Consider the following 17,205-nt stretch of genomic DNA (forward strand, 5'->3'; position numbering starts at 1 on the left):
GGAAGTTACTGAAAATAGTAATCTTCCGAGCCAATGATATTCATTTAATTTGCCCGAACTCAAGCATTTGGTTATGTAACTGGATGGTGATTGGCTTACTCGGAGAATTTGAAGGCTCGCCCATTGTCCGTGCAAAGGACCCTGCTTCTTGAGAAGAGAGAGAGAAGGAAAATAGAAAGTTGGCATAGGCTGCTTCATCAATTGAAATTTATGATTAATCCTGAGTACCTTCGGAAAACTGTTCGAATAAATAATGGTCATATCTAATGTGATTTTAAAATATATTGCGAGAGAATCTAGTCCAATGATGAGGTGGGTACATGTGATTGTTGATAGAAGAGATGGCACCGTGGCCGAAAGTCCGACTTTGCCAGTCCGAAGCCGATGAGTTTTCGGCATGGCTCTATCCACTTTTAGTTCCCATCGAAACCATTGATTTGCCAGATCGAATAAGTCCCCGCAGATGGACCCTAATATTGTCTCCTAAACCTACGGAGTGTGCCTTTTGAAGATGCATTTTTTTTCCGATGCAGCTTGGCAGCGAACCCACTCATGTGTTAATAAATATGAAGATACCACCCCCCAATCCATGTGTTTGATAAACGTTGCATTTTTTTACTAAGTTTTGTTTGAGACATCTCCAGCCCCCGGCGGGCGTTTCTACTTTTGACTATGGCCGATACGCAAAACTCTTCACCACCGAGCCCAGCATCCACAAGGGCCAACTCCCCGGAAAGCGCTCAAAAATGGCATTGGGCTACGACTGTTGAGAAATCTCATCAAGATGATCTCGATTCCGGCTATAATCCTCGAAAGCTTGGCGTCACTTGGAATAACCTGACTGTCAAAGGTATCAGCGCCGATGCCACTATCAACGAAAACACCCTTTCTCAGTTCAATGCTATGGCACGCATGATTCGTCGCTCAAGAGAAAAACCGACGCATACGATTCTTGAAAAAAGCCATGGCTGTGTTAAACCTGGCGAAATGCTTCTCGTTCTCGGCCGTCCAGGCTCGGGCTGCACGACATTGCTCAAAATGCTGTCCAATAAACGCGCAGGCTACTCCTCAATCGATGGTGATATTTCGTTTGGGAGTATGACACATGAAGAAGCGGAGAATTATCGGGGCCAGATCATCATGAACTCAGAAGAAGAGACCTTTTATCCGACACTGAGCGTGGGAGATACAATTAATTGTGCCACACGATCAAAAGTACCTTCTCATCTTCCCAACGGCGTTAGTTCGAAGAAGGACCCCTACACCGAGACCACTGAATTTCTTCTGAATTCCCTTGGTATTCAGCATACCGCAGATACCAAGGTTGGGAATGAGTATGTTCGTGGGGTTTCGGGTGGAGAGAGAAAGCGAGTCTCGATCCTCGAATGTCTCGCATCAAGGGCATCCGTTTACTGTTGGGATAATAGTACACGCGGTCTTGACGCAATCAATGCACTCGAATGGGCGAAGGGAATCCGTACGATGACTGATGTGTATGGGTTATCCACTATTGTGACACTCTACCAGGCGGGAAATGGCATTTTCGATCTTTTCGACAAGGTTCTTGTGCTAGATGAAGGGAAGCAGATATTTTACGGTCCGAAAGATCAGGCTCGAGAATTCATGGAAGATCTCGGATTTTGTCGGGACGATGGGGGGAATATTGCTGACTTTTTAACTGGTGTGACTGTCCCTACTGAACGTCAGATTCGTCCTGGGTATGAAGCGAAGTTTCCCCGCGATGCTACCTCTATTCTTTCGCACTACCAACAGTCTCACATTTTCAAGACCATGCAAACTGAGTATTGCTATCCGACTACGGAAGAGGCAAATAAAAATTCAAAAGATTTCCAAGCTAACGCCAGACTGGAAAGAAATCACCAAAGCAGCCAATTCACAGTGAGCCTTTTTGAACAAATTTGCGTATGTGTGGTCCGCCAATATCAAATTCTCGGTGGAGACATGACTACCTTCTTCATCAAACAAGGCGCAAATCTCATTCAGGCGTTAGTGGCTGGGTCTCTTTACTACATGGCGCCGAATGACTCGTCTGGAATTTTTCTCAAAGGTGGCGCGTTGTTTTGGTCTGTTTTATACAACTGCATGACCATGATGTCCGAAGTTGTGGAGTCATTTACAGGAAGGCCGATCATTCTCAAGCATAAATCATTCGCATATATCCATCCATCTGCAGTTTGCATTGCCCAGGTGGCTACTGATGTTCCAATGGCGATCCTCCAAGTCACTGTTTGGTCACTCATCGTCTACTTCATGGTGGGACTTTCTATGGGCGCTTCAGAGTTCTTCACTTATTGGCTCATCCTTTTCGTTACAAACATGTGCGCTTGCTCACTGTTTCGTGCTATCGGAGCCGTCTTTGGATCCTTCAATATTGCATCTCAGATTTCTGGCTACGCTATTTCAATCATGGCCATGTATTCAGGATACCAAATACACTACACCCAAATGCATCCATGGTTTGGCTGGTTGTACTGGCTGAACCCGCTCTCCTATGGCTTCGAGGCATTGATGGGGAACGAGTTTCACCTGAAGCATATGCCGTGCGTTGGTCCCAACTTGGTTCCCCATGGAGAAGGGTACCGGACTGATGGCCAGTTTGCTTCTTGTGCTGGAGTTGGCGGTGCAAGGCAGGGCGCAACATCATTGACTGGGGATGAGTATTTGAGCTCCTTGTCCTACAGCCATGCCCATTTATGGCGGAATTTCGGCATCATTTGTGCATGGTGGGTGTTCTATCTGTGTGTTAATATCTTAGGAATGAATAGATGGCGTGATGGCTCTGACAAGGGGTCTCAACTTCTCATACCCCGTGAAAGACTTCCTTCCCACCAGGCCAAGCCACCCTCTGATGAAGAGTCTCAACAAACAAAAGAAGAACCCGAGAACCTGCAAGCCTTGAATCGAAACCAGCCAGCAAAAAGTCTGGCTCCTCTTGAGCAACAATTGGCTCCCAACAACTCTGTTTTCACTTGGAAAGATTTGAGTTATACTGTCAAAACACCATCTGGCCCTCGAGTGCTACTTGACAATATTCAAGGCTGGGTGAAACCCGGAACACTCACAGCACTTATGGGCTCCTCAGGTGCCGGAAAGACGACTTTACTGGATGTTCTGGCTCAGCGAAAAACCGAAGGGAAAATAGAAGGCTCGGTATTGGTCGACGGCCAGCCGCTCCCGATCTCCTTCCAACGGTCAGCAGGCTATGTCGAGCAGCTCGATGTGCATGAGCCCTTTGCGACTGTTCGGGAAGCTCTAGAGTTTTCTGCCCTTTTGCGCCAAAGTCGTGATGTCTCCCAGGATCAGAAATTGGAGTACGTTGATGTCATCATCGACTTGCTCGAGCTCCATGATATTGCCGACGCTTTGATAGGAGCACCGGGCTCAGGCTACGGACTTAACGTCGAGCAAAGAAAGCGAGTAACTATCGGAGTAGAGCTCGTGGCGAAGCCGAAGATTCTCATATTTCTCGACGAGCCCACTTCAGGGTTGGATGGCCAATCGGCCTTCAATACTGTGCGCTTCCTGAGAAAGCTCGCAAACTCTGGCCAAGCCGTGCTAGCCACTATTCATCAGCCATCAGCACAACTGTTCGCGCAGTTCGATCGACTTTTGCTCTTGCAAAAGGGCGGGAAGACAGCTTATTTCGGAGACATTGGCCCATCCTGTCGCCACGTCAATGGCTACTTTAGCCAATTTGGTGCTCATTGTCCCCCGGGTACCAATCCCGCAGAGCACATCATTGACGTTATCTCTGGCCAGGCTGTCTGCCAGGACTGGCACAAAGTTTGGCTCAATAGCGAAGAGAACAAGGCTGTTATGAGTGAGCTTGAAGATCTCATATCCACCACAAAACCCCCAACCTCAACACCCGAGGATGCCTGGGAGTATGCGATGCCTTTATCCTTCCAGATGAAAATTGTTCTTCGTCGGATGAATCTCTCAATCTTCCGCAACACTGGCTACATCAACAACAAGATTCTGCTTCATATTGGCCTAGGTCTCTTCAATGGGTTCACCTATTGGCAAATTGGAAATGCCGTCGGTGACCTCCAGCTCAAGCTATTCACCATTTTTGTCTGGATGTTCGTCGCCCAGGGGGTCATCAATCAGCTTCAGCCAGTCTTCATTGAGCGACGAAATATCTATGACACCCGTGAGAAAAAGGCTCGGATTTACTCTTGGAAAGCGTTTGTCACAGCCCTCATTGTGTCCGAGATGCCATATCTGATTGTTTGTGGTGTGCTTTATTTTGCCTGTTGGTACTTCACAGTCGGCTTCCCCAGTGACCCGACCAAAGCCGGCGCAAGCTTCTTTGTGGTTCTCATATATGAGTTCTTCTACACTGGACTGGGTCAGTTTATCGCAGCATACTCACCCAATGCAGTAGCTGCTGCTCTTGCAAATCCCTTGTGGATTGGGATCATGGTTTCATTCAATGGAATATTGGTACCTTATGATCAGCTTGTCGTGTTTTGGAAATACTGGATGTATTGGCTGAACCCTCTGACCTACATGGTTGGAAGCATGCTTACTTTCACCATCTTCGATGCAGATGTGACCTGTACTGATGCTGAGTTCGCGATCCTGGATCCTCCCCCTAACATGACATGTTTCGACTATCTGGAAGACTACCTCGACAAGTCTGGCGCCAACCTGTTCAATCCCACGGACTTTGCAGATTGCCGTGTCTGTCAATACACCAAAGGAAGCGATTACCTCCGCACTATCAATCTGAATGATTGGTACTACGGGTGGAGAGATGCTGCTATATTCGTCATATTTATTCTCAGTTCGTATGGTCTGGTGTTCCTTTTCATGAAGCTGAAGACAAAATCATCCAAAAAGGCCCAATGAACAGGAGGTGTCTCCTGTTCTTATTCTGTCTGTCTTTTTGTCAATAAATTGACTGACTATCCTTTTACATTTTCCATTCTCGATATCGTGTCCTTTGGCCTTGAACCCTCTAAGTTCACTCCGAGGATTTTTCCCTCCTCTTCAGCCTATTCCTGTTCATAGAGATAGACATAAAGTAGATAAATGCAGAAATCCCTTGGGAGGCTTTCACAAGAATAGCCACATATGCAAGGTTTATATGCTATTGAAGCACCTTGACCAAGAAGCTGACAGCACCTGGGGTCCTAGATGAGGACTGTTGACAACACTGTTGACAATTCTTCGAGGGACACTTGCAGCGTTGTCATCAGCATTGTCAACAGCGAGCCTCCAAGCACGTGCCAATCCAGATGCATGCTATACAGCTTTATTCTCATAACTTCAGATGAACATGCAGGCCATGACGCCATTTTTACCACAGTAACCTTGTAGTTCCCTTCAAGTTTCGGTCGGGGCTTCCCTTTCTGTTGATCCTCCCTGTTGTCGGCATTGCCCTTATCTCATACTAAGTAGTACCAATGTTGGGTAGCGGTGAGGAATGAGCCTTCAGCAAAATCTTGGAGGCTGACAATGACGGTGACATCGTTATCTTTTGCATTATCCTCGTATCCATAGCGCCAACAATCCAAAGCAACCCATTCCTGCATGTCCACAGTAGTAGCAGTACTACTAGGTAAGTCACGGCTTCAAGCTAGGCTACGCATTAAGATATTTCTAGGTAGATTTAAGCATAATAATACTCCTCTTACCCCAGGATATGTCAGGTTAGTACCAGTAGTCTACTGTACTACAGTGTACACTGTAGATGCTGATTTGCCTAATCGAGACAGGTTCATGTTCTCCAGTCCCGCCGTCTCCGTTCTGCTCCACTTCGTTCTCCTCTTCATCGCTTTCTCTCCGCAATTCTCCCATCCATTCGTTTGACAGATCACCGCGTGTGCCCTGACCTGCATCGCATCCCTCTCCCCCGCTGCCATCGACACCGCCTTGCTCCTTACTTTCTCGGCATCTCCTTTAGCTGGCAGCTCCGACCAGGCTGCCGTGGACCGTGCGGAGAGGGGCGTGCTGTTCACTCCGCACCTGCTAGTTACTTCTCACTCTTTACTGCTTTACAGGCAGTTGTGCCTGCATTTCTTCGCCTGTTCTGTCCTTATCACTCCGTTTGTGTCTAGGGTGTCTGCTGCCCTTCCCGTTTCCCCGGATTTCAAGAAGAGAGAGTGGCACAACACCTCACGAGACCACCGCCGGTGATCCCGAGATTACCACACTCGCACCGAGGATACTCGAGTCAGAAGTTGAACAATAAATAGCAGGTCAAACCCCCAGTGTCATCGCTCTCCTCGGCTCTTCAGCGCAACCCTCTATCCGTTCCTTCGTGGCCAATCAACACAACGGCCCTCGCCATGGCGTGGTACTCTATTCTCCCACCCCAGCTCATTCAGGTTGAGAGCTGGGCAGTTCGAATCTTCGTATGTCCCTCGTCTCCCGTCCCTCGCCCCGCGTCCCTTATTCCCATTCCCCCCATGTTCCAAGAATAACAGATTCCCATTTCCACAGTTCCTACTCGGCCTCATCACCATTGTTCCCTGGTGCGCGATGATCATCTTCGATGCTGGCCTCTACCTCTACCGAATGATTCTCTGGGAGTTCCCTCGGATTGGCGGACGCGCTCGCGGACATCAACGGCCACGCGCACCGAGCTTGACCGAGCGAGCGGAAGGACGACGACGCGCGTTAGGTCTTAAAGGTGTCGACAGCGATTCGGGGGATTCGAGCGAGGATTATCGAGGAGGGGAGTATAATGAGCTCGGGAGTTCTCAGAACAGGGATGGTCGTGTTGAGAAGGAGAATGTGGCTCAGGCTACATATGGAAAGGCGCATTCCACGGAGGATGGAGACGTAAAGCGAAGGACCTCCGCGCGGACATAGCTTGCCGATCGAGGTTTCGCTGGAACGAAGGTGTTGATCGACTTCTCTAACTTGTGGTCTTAATGGCGTTCATGGTGCTGTTTATGGTTATGGTTGTGTGTTTGACTGCCGAATAATGATACCCGTGTCGGCGGTCTGTATGGAATAAGGTTACGGTGATGGCTGCATATTATTATACGAAATCCTGGGGGTTTACCCTCGTTTTTATGCCGATATAGCGCTGTGAATATATCTTATGCTTATCTATACTCCTGACGATACCAGGCATTTCTCTGATCGGATGGTTCCGTCAAAGTGGAGATAGAGAGCGACCAAAGCTTTGGAGATTTCCCCATCAACGCCGCGTGCCCCTCTCGGAGTCCGAGTTGGTGCGGAGTAACCTTGATTTGGAGAGGAGTCATATCTCTTCCTTTCCAAGGTTCAGGTTCTCTTTTTCTCATCCTGCCATGACTGTGGATTTACCTCTCAAAGGATCCGAGGTTGACAGCCGGATCTATACTATATCGCTGACTAAAGGTAGTCCTTCAATAGACAGGTCACGCGAACTTTGTCTTAATCCAAAAAATGGCTGGCATCTCCAAAGACAGACTTCATGTCTTCTCTATTGATGATAGCCTGTTAACCAAGTGCTTACTTGGGGCGTTATTCGTGGGGGCATGTTTCTGGGCATGGAGACGGAGCCAGGCGCGTGGTCTAAGATCGACGTCGAGTCAGATATCGAAGGGAAATGAGATAAAGAGACAGCCAGTCATCATGCCTTTGAAAGGCTTCCGCTGGGAATCAACAGAGCCACTACAACTTCGTCCCTTCCGAGGAAAGGAGAAGTATAACCTTACCATGGGTGAGATTATCTTGCTATAGCATATCGATAACATTGAGTGGACACTAATCTACATCCCAGCTATTGAGAATCTAGATCCATCGGAGCTTATTCAGATGGACAAAACATACCTAGGCCGCATCTCAAAGCGCAAGGCTGTACTGGATCAGCACCATGATGTTGTCGTGGCCGTCAACGACCCCCCGTTAAAAGACCCACGCATTCGTGCCGCAGTCAGCGAGCTCTATACTTTCATACTAGGAACTTATCTTCCAACCCGGTATCCTACAATGTTCCAATTAGACAACAGTCCCAAACGGGAACCAACCGTTGAGAATCGTGTCACTGGTGCAAGATGGCCAACAATACTTACAGAGGACATGCCTACGATCAGAGCACTAGAAATCCTCACCCAAACAGTCGACGAAGAGTTCTTGATCCTGCTACCAGACACTTCAGCGCTGGAAGAAACTTCTCCATACGTTCTTCAAGCTTACGCAACATGTTTCCCATCTGGCTTCAACACGCGTGACAAGCTTGGTCTCCGACTAGCAGATATCCATGGCCCAGTACCTGGATACGCAGAAAAGATCGAGCGCAGCATGGACAAATTCCTCACCAAGATAGAAGTGGGAAGATTTGTGAAGAGGGTCAATTGGGGCGTTACAACAGAGACGGATCTCTTTGCTGCATTTGGATCAGTCCATGCTTCCCCATCTGCTGATCCACAAAAGGGGCATGTTATACGACCTGGGATGTTAAATATCGACCAGGTAACGTGGAAGTTGGTTTTTGGGATTTCGGAATACTGCTGACGTATTGCATAGACAGTTTTGCGCTGCGAAAGACAGACCCTGCACCGATTGCCGCAGTCTAAAGCTATTGTTTTTGCTTTCCATACTTATACCTATCCGGTGCAGCAGATAAAAAATGAAGGCATGGGGGAAGATCTGGCGACTGCAATCGAAGGGCTGAAGAAAGGGAATGTCCCCTCAATCTATTCATACAAGAGAGGTGATATTTGGGGCCAAGCCGTGACCGACTTCCTCAGGGCTTAACAACCTCACAGACCCTCGGCTTTTCAAGCACTGAAAATATTTGGCAGGATACATTAAACTCATTGAAAGATGTATATTTCGTTAAAAACTTCAAGTCGTGACGTATCTAAGTTACTTTTGTTTATCCAACGATGCTTGATCTACTGAAGACGATCCATGACCTTGATCAGATCGGCGGCAACACCCATGGCAGTGACATCACCACCAGCACCGGCACCCTGGACAATCAGAGGGTTGGAACCGTATCGCTTGGTGTAGAAGCTGATAATGTTGTCGCTGCCCTTCAGACCAGCAATAGCGCTGTCCTTGTCGAAGTACTGAAGCCCAACCTTAACGGCCTTGCTGGCAACATCAATGCTACCAACATAACGAACAACCTTGCCCTCCTTCTCGGCAGAGTCCTTGATGTTGGCCATCTGGGCATCGAATTCAGGAAGACGGGTCATGAACTCGGTGATGCCATCGGCAGAAGAAGGCAGAGAGGCCAGCGCCTCGGGAATGAGAGACTCAATAGGGAAAGAGTCCGGGCGGGAAACTTCCAAACCAGCCAGGCGGGCCAGAATGGTCAGCTTGCGGGCAACGTCCATGCCGTTCAGATCATCACGAGGGTCGGGCTCGGTGTAGCCGAGCTCCTTGGCCTGGGCGACAACAGCGCTCCATTGGGCGTTGGAAGGACCGGATGCAGGGGCGAAGGTGTTGAACAGGAAGGACAGAGTACCCGAGAAGACACCCTCGATGCGGGTGACCTCGTCACCGGTCGCGACAAGGTCCTTCAGGGTAGAGAGGACGGGCAGACCGGCACCGACGGTGCTCTCGTGGTAAACGTGGGCATTGCCCTCAGCGGCGGAGGAGAAGATGTCCTTCCACAGAGAAAGGTCGTCGGAAAAGCCCTTCTTGTTGGGGGTGACGACTGAGATACCCTTCTTCAAAAATGTGGGGTAGGACTTGGCCAGATTGATGTCGGAGGTGTTGTCAACCAGGATGGCACGGCCAGGAGCAGAGGCAAGGTAGGTAGCGATCTCCTCCGCGGGAAGGGCGCCAGTCTTGGTCACGGAGGGGGTGGCAGCAGCGGTAGCCCAGTCGACCGCGGGGATGGGCGAGTATGCCGGTGTCGGAGCGAGGACGGTCTGGGAGGAACGAGCAAGGAGGACAAGCTTGGGAGGGTTGGGGAAACGGGCGAGCTGGGAGAGGAAGGCAGTTCCAACACCACCGACACCTGATTGACCGTCAGTACTGCTCGTTCGCAGCTTTTAAAGTCAAGATAGAGTGGATTCTTACCAACAACGCCGAGATAGATAGGGCTGGGAGACATGATTGGGGGCCAATTGAGTGAAATTGAAGGCGCAAAGTTAGTCCCTGGTATAATATGACGAAAGTGAAGTCGATTGAAATAGAACCTGGTATGAAATCAACCTAGATACTTCAAGATGCAAAAGAGACAAATGTACTGCGATGTCGCGGGGCTCCGCGGGGCTGCTGTGAGCTGACATAAACCGCTGACATAATCAGTGGTCGGCAGCAAGAATCGTCCCAGATGAGTCACGTCACATGACACCGGCTGTACCTTTTTGGAAGGCAACCCTCTCCAGCCTTATCGCCTTATCGTCGTCACTGCGGATCTCATGGAATATGGGACCTTCTTGAAACGCGACATCCACGCTACACCTACACTCCAAAGTCCAGTCCCAATTCCCTCCCAACACCATGGGCGCCGACAACGACAGCCTGTATGGGCAACCGAAGAAAAAGAACAAAAATGAGCTCTCCTCCGTCTCCGGCCTCTCCTTCGCAGGCCAAATGTCTTCCTTGATCGCGAATGCAAACACCTCCGGATCGACGTCTAACGACCGAACCCGCCGTTCACGACACCCCAAATCCGATCTATTCGGTAAACAAAATAAAGGTGCGGAAAAGCGTGCAGCGGCAGATCTCGAAGAAACCGATCACCACGTCGCGAAGCAAGTCCACATGTCCAGCAAGGACATCGGTAGCGTCGACGACGTCACGCTGAACCGATCCAAGCAAAAGATGGAGAAAAAAGTGCGCATGTACAATGATATGAAAAAGGGAATGTACCTGGCTGGGGATAGCAGCGATGAGGACAGGCAAGGGCCCAGTTCCCATTCCGAAGAGTACCTGGGACGGCTTCGACGCCGAGAGAAGGAAGGCCTTATCGATTTTGACCGCAAGTGGGCAAATGAAGAAAAGAAGAAAGCCGATGGATCCAAAGGCCCAGAAAGTGAAAGCGAAGATGATGACAATGCCTCTATTATATCATACGAAGACGAGTTTGGCCGCTCCCGTCGTGGGACAAGATCTGAAGCCGCCCAGGCCTACCGCGCAAAGGACGAGGAAGCCCGAGGCGAGGCCGCTCAAGAAAGATGGCGTCCTAATCGTCCAGAAAACCTTATATACGGCGAAGCTGTGCAATCCCAAGCGTTCAACCCCGAGGCGAACATCGCGGCACAAATGGCTCACCTCGCAGCTCGACGAGACCGATCCGCTACACCCCCGGACCAGGTGCACTATGATGCAGATGGCGAAGTGCGCAATCGAGGAACTGGATTCTACGCTTTCTCGCGCGACGAGGAAACCCGTCAGAAACAAATGGAGGAGTTGAAGGGTGCACGAGTAGAGACCCTTCGAGAGCGTGAGAGGATCAAGGAGCGAGCGGCTATTCACCAAGCTAAAATAGCCGAACGCAAATCCGAAATTGCGCAACTACGGGCCAAACGGTTGACGGCAAAGTTCATGAACGAACTGGAGGGTGGAGCTACCGCTGGTCCTTCTCAGCCACCTGTTGTGAGGTGAATGGCAATTTTTTTTTTTACTTGTTATGCATATTTAGATACCCCGGGGTGATGTCGATTCCACTCCTCCCTCACTTGATTAGCGAGCGATGCGCAAATATTTTCCAGATACGTTGAACAGTTCGATGCTTATTATAGACATTAACAAGACGGAAAGCCAAATCCGCACCAAGAAGATTGGACAAAAATGCTATCAAAAATGTCAAGCAACGAACATGTTGCCGATATTCCAAGGTTCTTCCTTCCAGCCAAGCATAAGAAGCATGTAAAGAACACGTCGCAAACGTACTATCAATGTGAATGGCTTCGCTAATTAAAACTTCAATAATATCACTTTTCTAGTCTTGTCATCAAGGTCATCCAGCATAGCAATTCGTCAATCGTCATGTCAACTGGACCATGCCAGTGAAGTATCATGTCAAATGGTAAGATTGGTCGAGCCCCGAAAGGAGTGAGAGGGGAATATCGCCCATAATATTGGGCGCATGAATTCGGAGCTCGAAAGCACGCTAGACATAGCGAACTCCGCGGGTCTTCTTTTCGACGAGCCCCTCTATGCTGTCCAGGAAGGTTTCCGCATCTAAAATCGGAGGCTATGGTATTAGATATTGCAAGATCAAAGGCTTCATTTATGGCTTACCTTCAGGCGTTTTGAATCTCAGCACATGCTGACCAGTTTCCAGCTGAGGCAGCGTGTATGCTTCGGCGGGTAGCAGAACTAATGGTTGCAGGTCGCGGACAAGAATAGTTCTCGGATCAAGGGCACGGAGCCAGCCACGTCGGCCAATATTGGAGGTAACGAAAGCAGTCCAAACGGGGGCCCTATTTGGATCAGGTGGTCAGAAAAGAGGTTCACATTGTAGCGGTTTGATGGCGGCATACTTGTCCATGTCTCCCCCGAGAACAGACGATTGGAATCGAACCGCCTTTGTCTGCTTGTCCCGGTAAACGCGCAATGCATGTCTGCGACTGTCATCCAGTATTTGACTATGTCATTGTCAGAACGGAAACATAACGCTGAGATTCGTGTCAAGCTCACCCTCCGTAGATCTGCTCTTCCCCCTCTAGTTCATAGTCTCGAATGCCTGGGACGGCCTTGGTTGTATCCTGGGAACGAAGTGCCAGGAATACAGAGAAGAATTCCACCATCGCTAGTCGAAATCAGTTAGATCACTCGAATTAACTTGCATACTCGTATCGGTGTACATACATTCAATAGTGTCGAAGCCCAGAGAAGCCCACGCATGGAGCTCCCTTCCAGAGTTGCGTCTACGGCAAAGCTGAAGGGACGAACCTGAGCGAATTATCTCCAGCATATTTAGTGGTAGACAGAAATACTCATTGCCGTGTTCCTCTCGTGTTCGGATGATAATACGGGTTCGGTTGTCGGTCTCTCTCAAATAGTAATAGACGGTCATGTCAGACCCGTCGTCAAAGTCCCTGGGTTAGGTTGTCAGTGATTAAGACAGTAATACTTCCAGGTTGTCATACAGTCGTAATAGTCGATCGAATCCATCTTCATTAAGCTGTTCCTTGATCCCCGGTGTGGGTTTTCCGAAGCATCCTATCCTATACGGCCCAGCGGGTTAGCAAATGTAGTTGAAAGTCCAATGCGAGTGATCACTCACCTTTCATCATCATTATACGCAAGTTGAGTCGCTGTGTTGAAAGCATTGAAAGCATCTTTGACCCAGTGATTTTGTATGACGTCGGAACGAACCGATTGGCTGGTGTTGGTGGTTGCAGATGCTGATCCGGTGAGCGGCGAACTCGGGGCCTCTGGGGCCTCTGGGGCCTGTGGTGGAATAGGTATATGGAATCCACCAAACGCTGGCGATAGAGGGGATTGAGGGGATTGAGGAGAGCGATGAGAGGGGCGAGTACGCTCGAACGATCCACGTCGTGGGCGTCGATCACTGACAGGGCTGCTGGGTGCAGTGCTATGACCACTGCCACTGCCAGTAGATGGCGGGTTGGCATTGCGACCAAATGACATACGTCCAAATCGATCAGTCACCCGTTGGCGTTCCTGTGTCGTGACTAACATCTTGAGGTTTTCGCGATGAGCATCTAGGAGAGGGAAATCTTGGGTTTTGCTGGAGAGATTGAGGCCAAAACATTAGTCGGTGTGTACCTGGGGAGTGCTGATGGGTTTAGGGAACATGCTGCCTACTTTTGCATGACATCGCCGAGTTCCCCAAGGAAGGCCCTATACCTCGCCAGTCGCATCCGGAGGGATGTTCTCGACTCTTCCCAGCAGAATAGCTCCATAGTGCGCCATGCCTCTCTGTACTTCTCAGTCGGGGCCGCCGCACCATTTAAACGGCCCAACGCGCCGAAGACATCCTCGACGGTATACTTAAGACTGGACTGGAGTAAAGCGACGTCGCGCACAACGATGCGCCAATTGCGAGTGCGGGCGGGATCCTTGGATAGACCATCTAGCCTACGGAGCGACGAACTGATGGTGTACAAGTCGGCGATGAGATCAGTAATCTCAGCCTCGTGTTCGGGCAGAGGGGCACGAAACAGCGTGAAGCGGGCCGCCACATCTTCGGCCTCGGTGGCAGATGCGCGCAGATCCATGAGTCCATCCGGAGAATTGGAAGAGGGAGAATACGAGCGATGGGAAGTAAACCACTTTTACCCTCACGTGCAATGCGGCTCTGTCTCCCTTGCGTCGTGCGTCCTTGACGTGGTCGCGCCCGAATGGCGGGGCGTGGTGGGGGAGACGGCCCGCGCTGAAATGGCGGAAATTCGATGAAGTGGGTTGATTGAGGGGGAACTCGATGAAAGAGTAATATTGGTACTTGGAGTATACTGATGACGGTCGTCAAGTCATCGGATGTTTACTTGACAAACCAACGGGGGAAGAAAGGAAATCCATGGTCTTGGTCCCATGGTTCCGTGGTTCCCCTCGCGTGGTGCAGTTCCCCACAATCATCAGCCTAGGGTTAATGTGATTAGCATTCTTCAGTATGAGTAGTCAACAGTATTCGATGGAAAGATCACAAAAATGCATACGTCAGACTAGAAACACCCGGAACCTTCGAGTCGGTATAGTGGGGTTACACAGCAGAAAGTGATGAGCTGGTTGGAATCCATGCTGTCATAGTAGAGAAGCCAGTCGAAGACTCGAAGTATGAGAATTTCACAGAGCAACTGGGGAGAGAAAACAAACTTAATCATTTTCGAGGGAGCAGCTACATTATAAACCGCCCCATTTTATCAACAGAGCCTCGACTAGTTACTAGTAACTAGTTAGTACTAAGACAATAGTTCTGCTGCCTAACACGACTGCTCCACGCCTCGTATCACTAGTTCCAACGCCCGGAAGGTGAGGCTGTGCAGGTACTAGTATTTACCAGGAGCCTCATGCAAGGAGGATATTACAAGGTTGGTTCTAAAGATTTGATACTTCTCTGATCCATTTCTAGTTATTAGCTATTGTTATAACGACCGACTGAGGATGGGAACTTTCCGATCCCGATGATGAAATGTGTGTAAGATGGAAAGATTGCTTAAAGCTATCCAGGAACTAGATATGGCGGTGTGGACTGACTCATTCATGCCAGTGCCTCATCCCTCATGCCTCATGCCTCAAGCGTCAGAAATTATTATGATTATGGTTATTATATTATTACTACTATTACTATTGCAGTTGTTGTCGTTGATATCACCGCACATCATCATCGTCCACGTTACCCTAAGGCAGACTCGGGACAAACGGGGCACGATAATCATCAGCAATGTGCGAATCCCTCAAGCTGGTAGTATGATATATTAACTCACGCGCTCCTTGGGGAGGAGAGAGCGCAGCAATATTCAATTTCCGCCCGGCTCAAGCAAAACTTGACCCAGTGGAATCTTCTTTCTCTTGCAGTTGCTGCTCCGACTCGAGCTTACGGTTGACGTTCAAACTCCGCGTGAGCAGACTAGTAGCCAGTGCAACGAAAGCCAGACCGGCCATCGTGGCCCATACTACTTTCAAGCTATCCGCATATGCGGCAACAATCATAACCCGACGCGGCGAGTCCAGTTGCATGGCCTTGACCACCTCGACCAGGGAGCTGGCTTCCTGTGACAATTCGGTAGCTTCCGCTGCCAGTTCCGGGTAGGTGAGATTGACAGCGAATTGAGACTGGAAAATAGCACTACCAACGGCCACCCCGATGCTCTGACCGAACGACCGTGAAAAGACGTACATCGTTGCTGCATGGGCAGAGTCCTGTTCTTCGGCTGCAGCCTGTGTTGCGTACCCTTGACTATTGTAGAGCACCCCAAGTCCTAGCCCAGGTACAAGATTCAAGAATACCCATTCTGGGATGGAGCTATTGGGTCCTAATAGGTAGAGGAGACCCATTCCCAGGGTACTCAAGAACCATCCGCTCCAAATGGCCCATCGAAAGCGACCCCATTTGGAGACTAGTACTCCCACCACGATTGAGGCGGGAGCAACAGTAAATGTCTCTGGGAAGACACCGACACCAGAGATTATAGCGCTGTACCCCTTAACGCACTCGTAGTATAAAGGAAGATAATAGAGAAGACACCAAAGAACGATCCCATGAATACAGGTTCCCAGGTAGGTGACTAATGCAGTCTTCTCCTTGAAAATAGCGAGGCGCACTATAGGGTCATGCGGCACCTTGCCTTCATAAACCACAAATCCAGCAATGCCGATCACGCCCAATATGAGTGGTAAAATTGTACGCCAGGAAGACCAGGGGTACATGACATTGCCCCAGGACAGGGCAAGTAACAGACTGGTCGCAGAAGCCGTAAGCAAAAATGCACCAATCCAATCTACTTTGACCAGCTTCGGAATCAGGGATCCGGGGACTGGTTTCTGATTCAAGAAGGCGATGATTAGCACGAAGCCAATTCCACAAATTGGAAGATTGATCCAAAATATCCATCTCCAAGACGCAGCCTCAGCCAATGCACCGCCCATGATGGGACCCGTGACAGACCCAAGCGCCCAGACAGCCCCTCCATATCCAAAGTATTTGCCACGTTGACGAAGTGGGACAATGTCGGTAATAACAACCTCTGTCAAACTGAGAATTCCGCCCCCGCCGGCACCTTGGATGCTACGTCCAATGAGAAGCGTGGTCATATCATGGGCAATGGCAGCAACGATGGATCCGACGGTAAAGAGAATCAATGCAAGAATGATCAAATATTTGCGTCCAAATGTTTGAGACAGAGATCCGAATGTCAGTTGGAAGACGGTACTCGTAAGCAGGAATGATGTGCCTGCCCAGAAAGCTTGAATGGCAGTACCGCCAAGCTCGCGAGATATGATCTGGATAGTTGGTCAGAAGAGCCTTTCATCGATGGAAACTGAATTAGACACAATAATCACTGACTGGCAGAGCTGTCGACAGAGATGGCGTCTAATGCAGAAGCTAGGATCACGACTAGGAAACTACCTAAGGCCGCCCAGAACCGACGAGTTGGACGGAAGTCAGGCATCTCGTCGGTTGCAGTCGTTATCGTCGTAGCCAAAGGCTCGGAAGTCCCCATGATGGACGGTAGTTATAACCCTGTTCACCTGTTCCAGGGGAAGTGAAAGCGTCAAAACCCGCCGGGGAAAACTTTTACAGCGGAATTTCAGCAGGATTTTGGGGGCTAAATTGACAGTATTCGGGGATCTTGGGGCCAGAGAATG

General features: G+C 49.6%; 7 protein-coding genes across 7 annotated transcripts; 4 read left to right on the forward strand and 3 right to left on the reverse strand.

Annotated features, from left to right (window-relative positions):
- Positions 1–672: 672 nt before the first annotated feature.
- On the forward strand, positions 673–4,875 carry N7509_008537 (uncharacterized protein; the record flags this gene model as incomplete). The annotated part of the gene is made up of 1 exon (XM_056633174.1): positions 673–4,875. The coding sequence occupies one exon, from the start codon at positions 673–675 to the stop codon at positions 4,873–4,875; it is 4,203 nt and encodes a 1,400-aa protein (XP_056483794.1).
- Positions 4,876–6,317: 1,442 nt separating this feature from the next.
- N7509_008538 (uncharacterized protein) lies at positions 6,318–6,843 on the forward strand (the record flags this gene model as incomplete). Its single annotated transcript, XM_056633175.1, has 2 exons — positions 6,318–6,383; positions 6,472–6,843. 2 exons carry the CDS (start codon positions 6,318–6,320, stop codon positions 6,841–6,843), a joined length of 438 nt encoding a protein of 145 aa, XP_056483795.1.
- A 564-nt stretch (positions 6,844–7,407) lies between these two features.
- On the forward strand, positions 7,408–8,721 carry N7509_008539 (heme-dependent oxidative N-demethylase family protein; the record flags this gene model as incomplete). Its single annotated transcript, XM_056633176.1, has 3 exons — positions 7,408–7,684; positions 7,745–8,436; positions 8,491–8,721. The coding sequence occupies 3 exons, from the start codon at positions 7,408–7,410 to the stop codon at positions 8,719–8,721; spliced, it is 1,200 nt and encodes a 399-aa protein (XP_056483796.1).
- Positions 8,722–8,861: 140 nt separating this feature from the next.
- Positions 8,862–10,033, reverse strand: N7509_008540 (homoserine dehydrogenase; the record flags this gene model as incomplete). The annotated part of the gene is made up of 2 exons (XM_056633177.1): positions 8,862–9,937; positions 10,000–10,033. 2 exons carry the CDS (start codon positions 10,031–10,033, stop codon positions 8,862–8,864), a joined length of 1,110 nt encoding a protein of 369 aa, XP_056483797.1.
- A 392-nt stretch (positions 10,034–10,425) lies between these two features.
- On the forward strand, positions 10,426–11,532 carry N7509_008541 (CCDC174 family protein; the record flags this gene model as incomplete). Its single annotated transcript, XM_056633178.1, has 1 exon — positions 10,426–11,532. The coding sequence occupies one exon, from the start codon at positions 10,426–10,428 to the stop codon at positions 11,530–11,532; it is 1,107 nt and encodes a 368-aa protein (XP_056483798.1).
- A 508-nt stretch (positions 11,533–12,040) lies between these two features.
- N7509_008542 (uncharacterized protein) lies at positions 12,041–14,117 on the reverse strand (the record flags this gene model as incomplete). Its single annotated transcript, XM_056633179.1, has 8 exons — positions 12,041–12,111; positions 12,172–12,353; positions 12,414–12,518; positions 12,571–12,682; positions 12,742–12,971; positions 13,023–13,100; positions 13,160–13,627; positions 13,705–14,117. 8 exons carry the CDS (start codon positions 14,115–14,117, stop codon positions 12,041–12,043), a joined length of 1,659 nt encoding a protein of 552 aa, XP_056483799.1.
- A 1,255-nt stretch (positions 14,118–15,372) lies between these two features.
- N7509_008543 (Efflux pump) lies at positions 15,373–17,060 on the reverse strand (the record flags this gene model as incomplete). The annotated part of the gene is made up of 2 exons (XM_056633180.1): positions 15,373–16,839; positions 16,920–17,060. The coding sequence occupies 2 exons, from the start codon at positions 17,058–17,060 to the stop codon at positions 15,373–15,375; spliced, it is 1,608 nt and encodes a 535-aa protein (XP_056483800.1).
- Positions 17,061–17,205: the final 145 nt, after the last annotated feature.

This window comes from Penicillium cosmopolitanum (genome assembly GCF_028827165.1).
Source record: "Penicillium cosmopolitanum strain IBT 29677 chromosome Unknown utg000009l:1.0-9042332.0:1.0-9050551.0, whole genome shotgun sequence".
In the NCBI taxonomy this organism is placed as follows: domain Eukaryota; kingdom Fungi; phylum Ascomycota; class Eurotiomycetes; order Eurotiales; family Aspergillaceae; genus Penicillium; species Penicillium cosmopolitanum.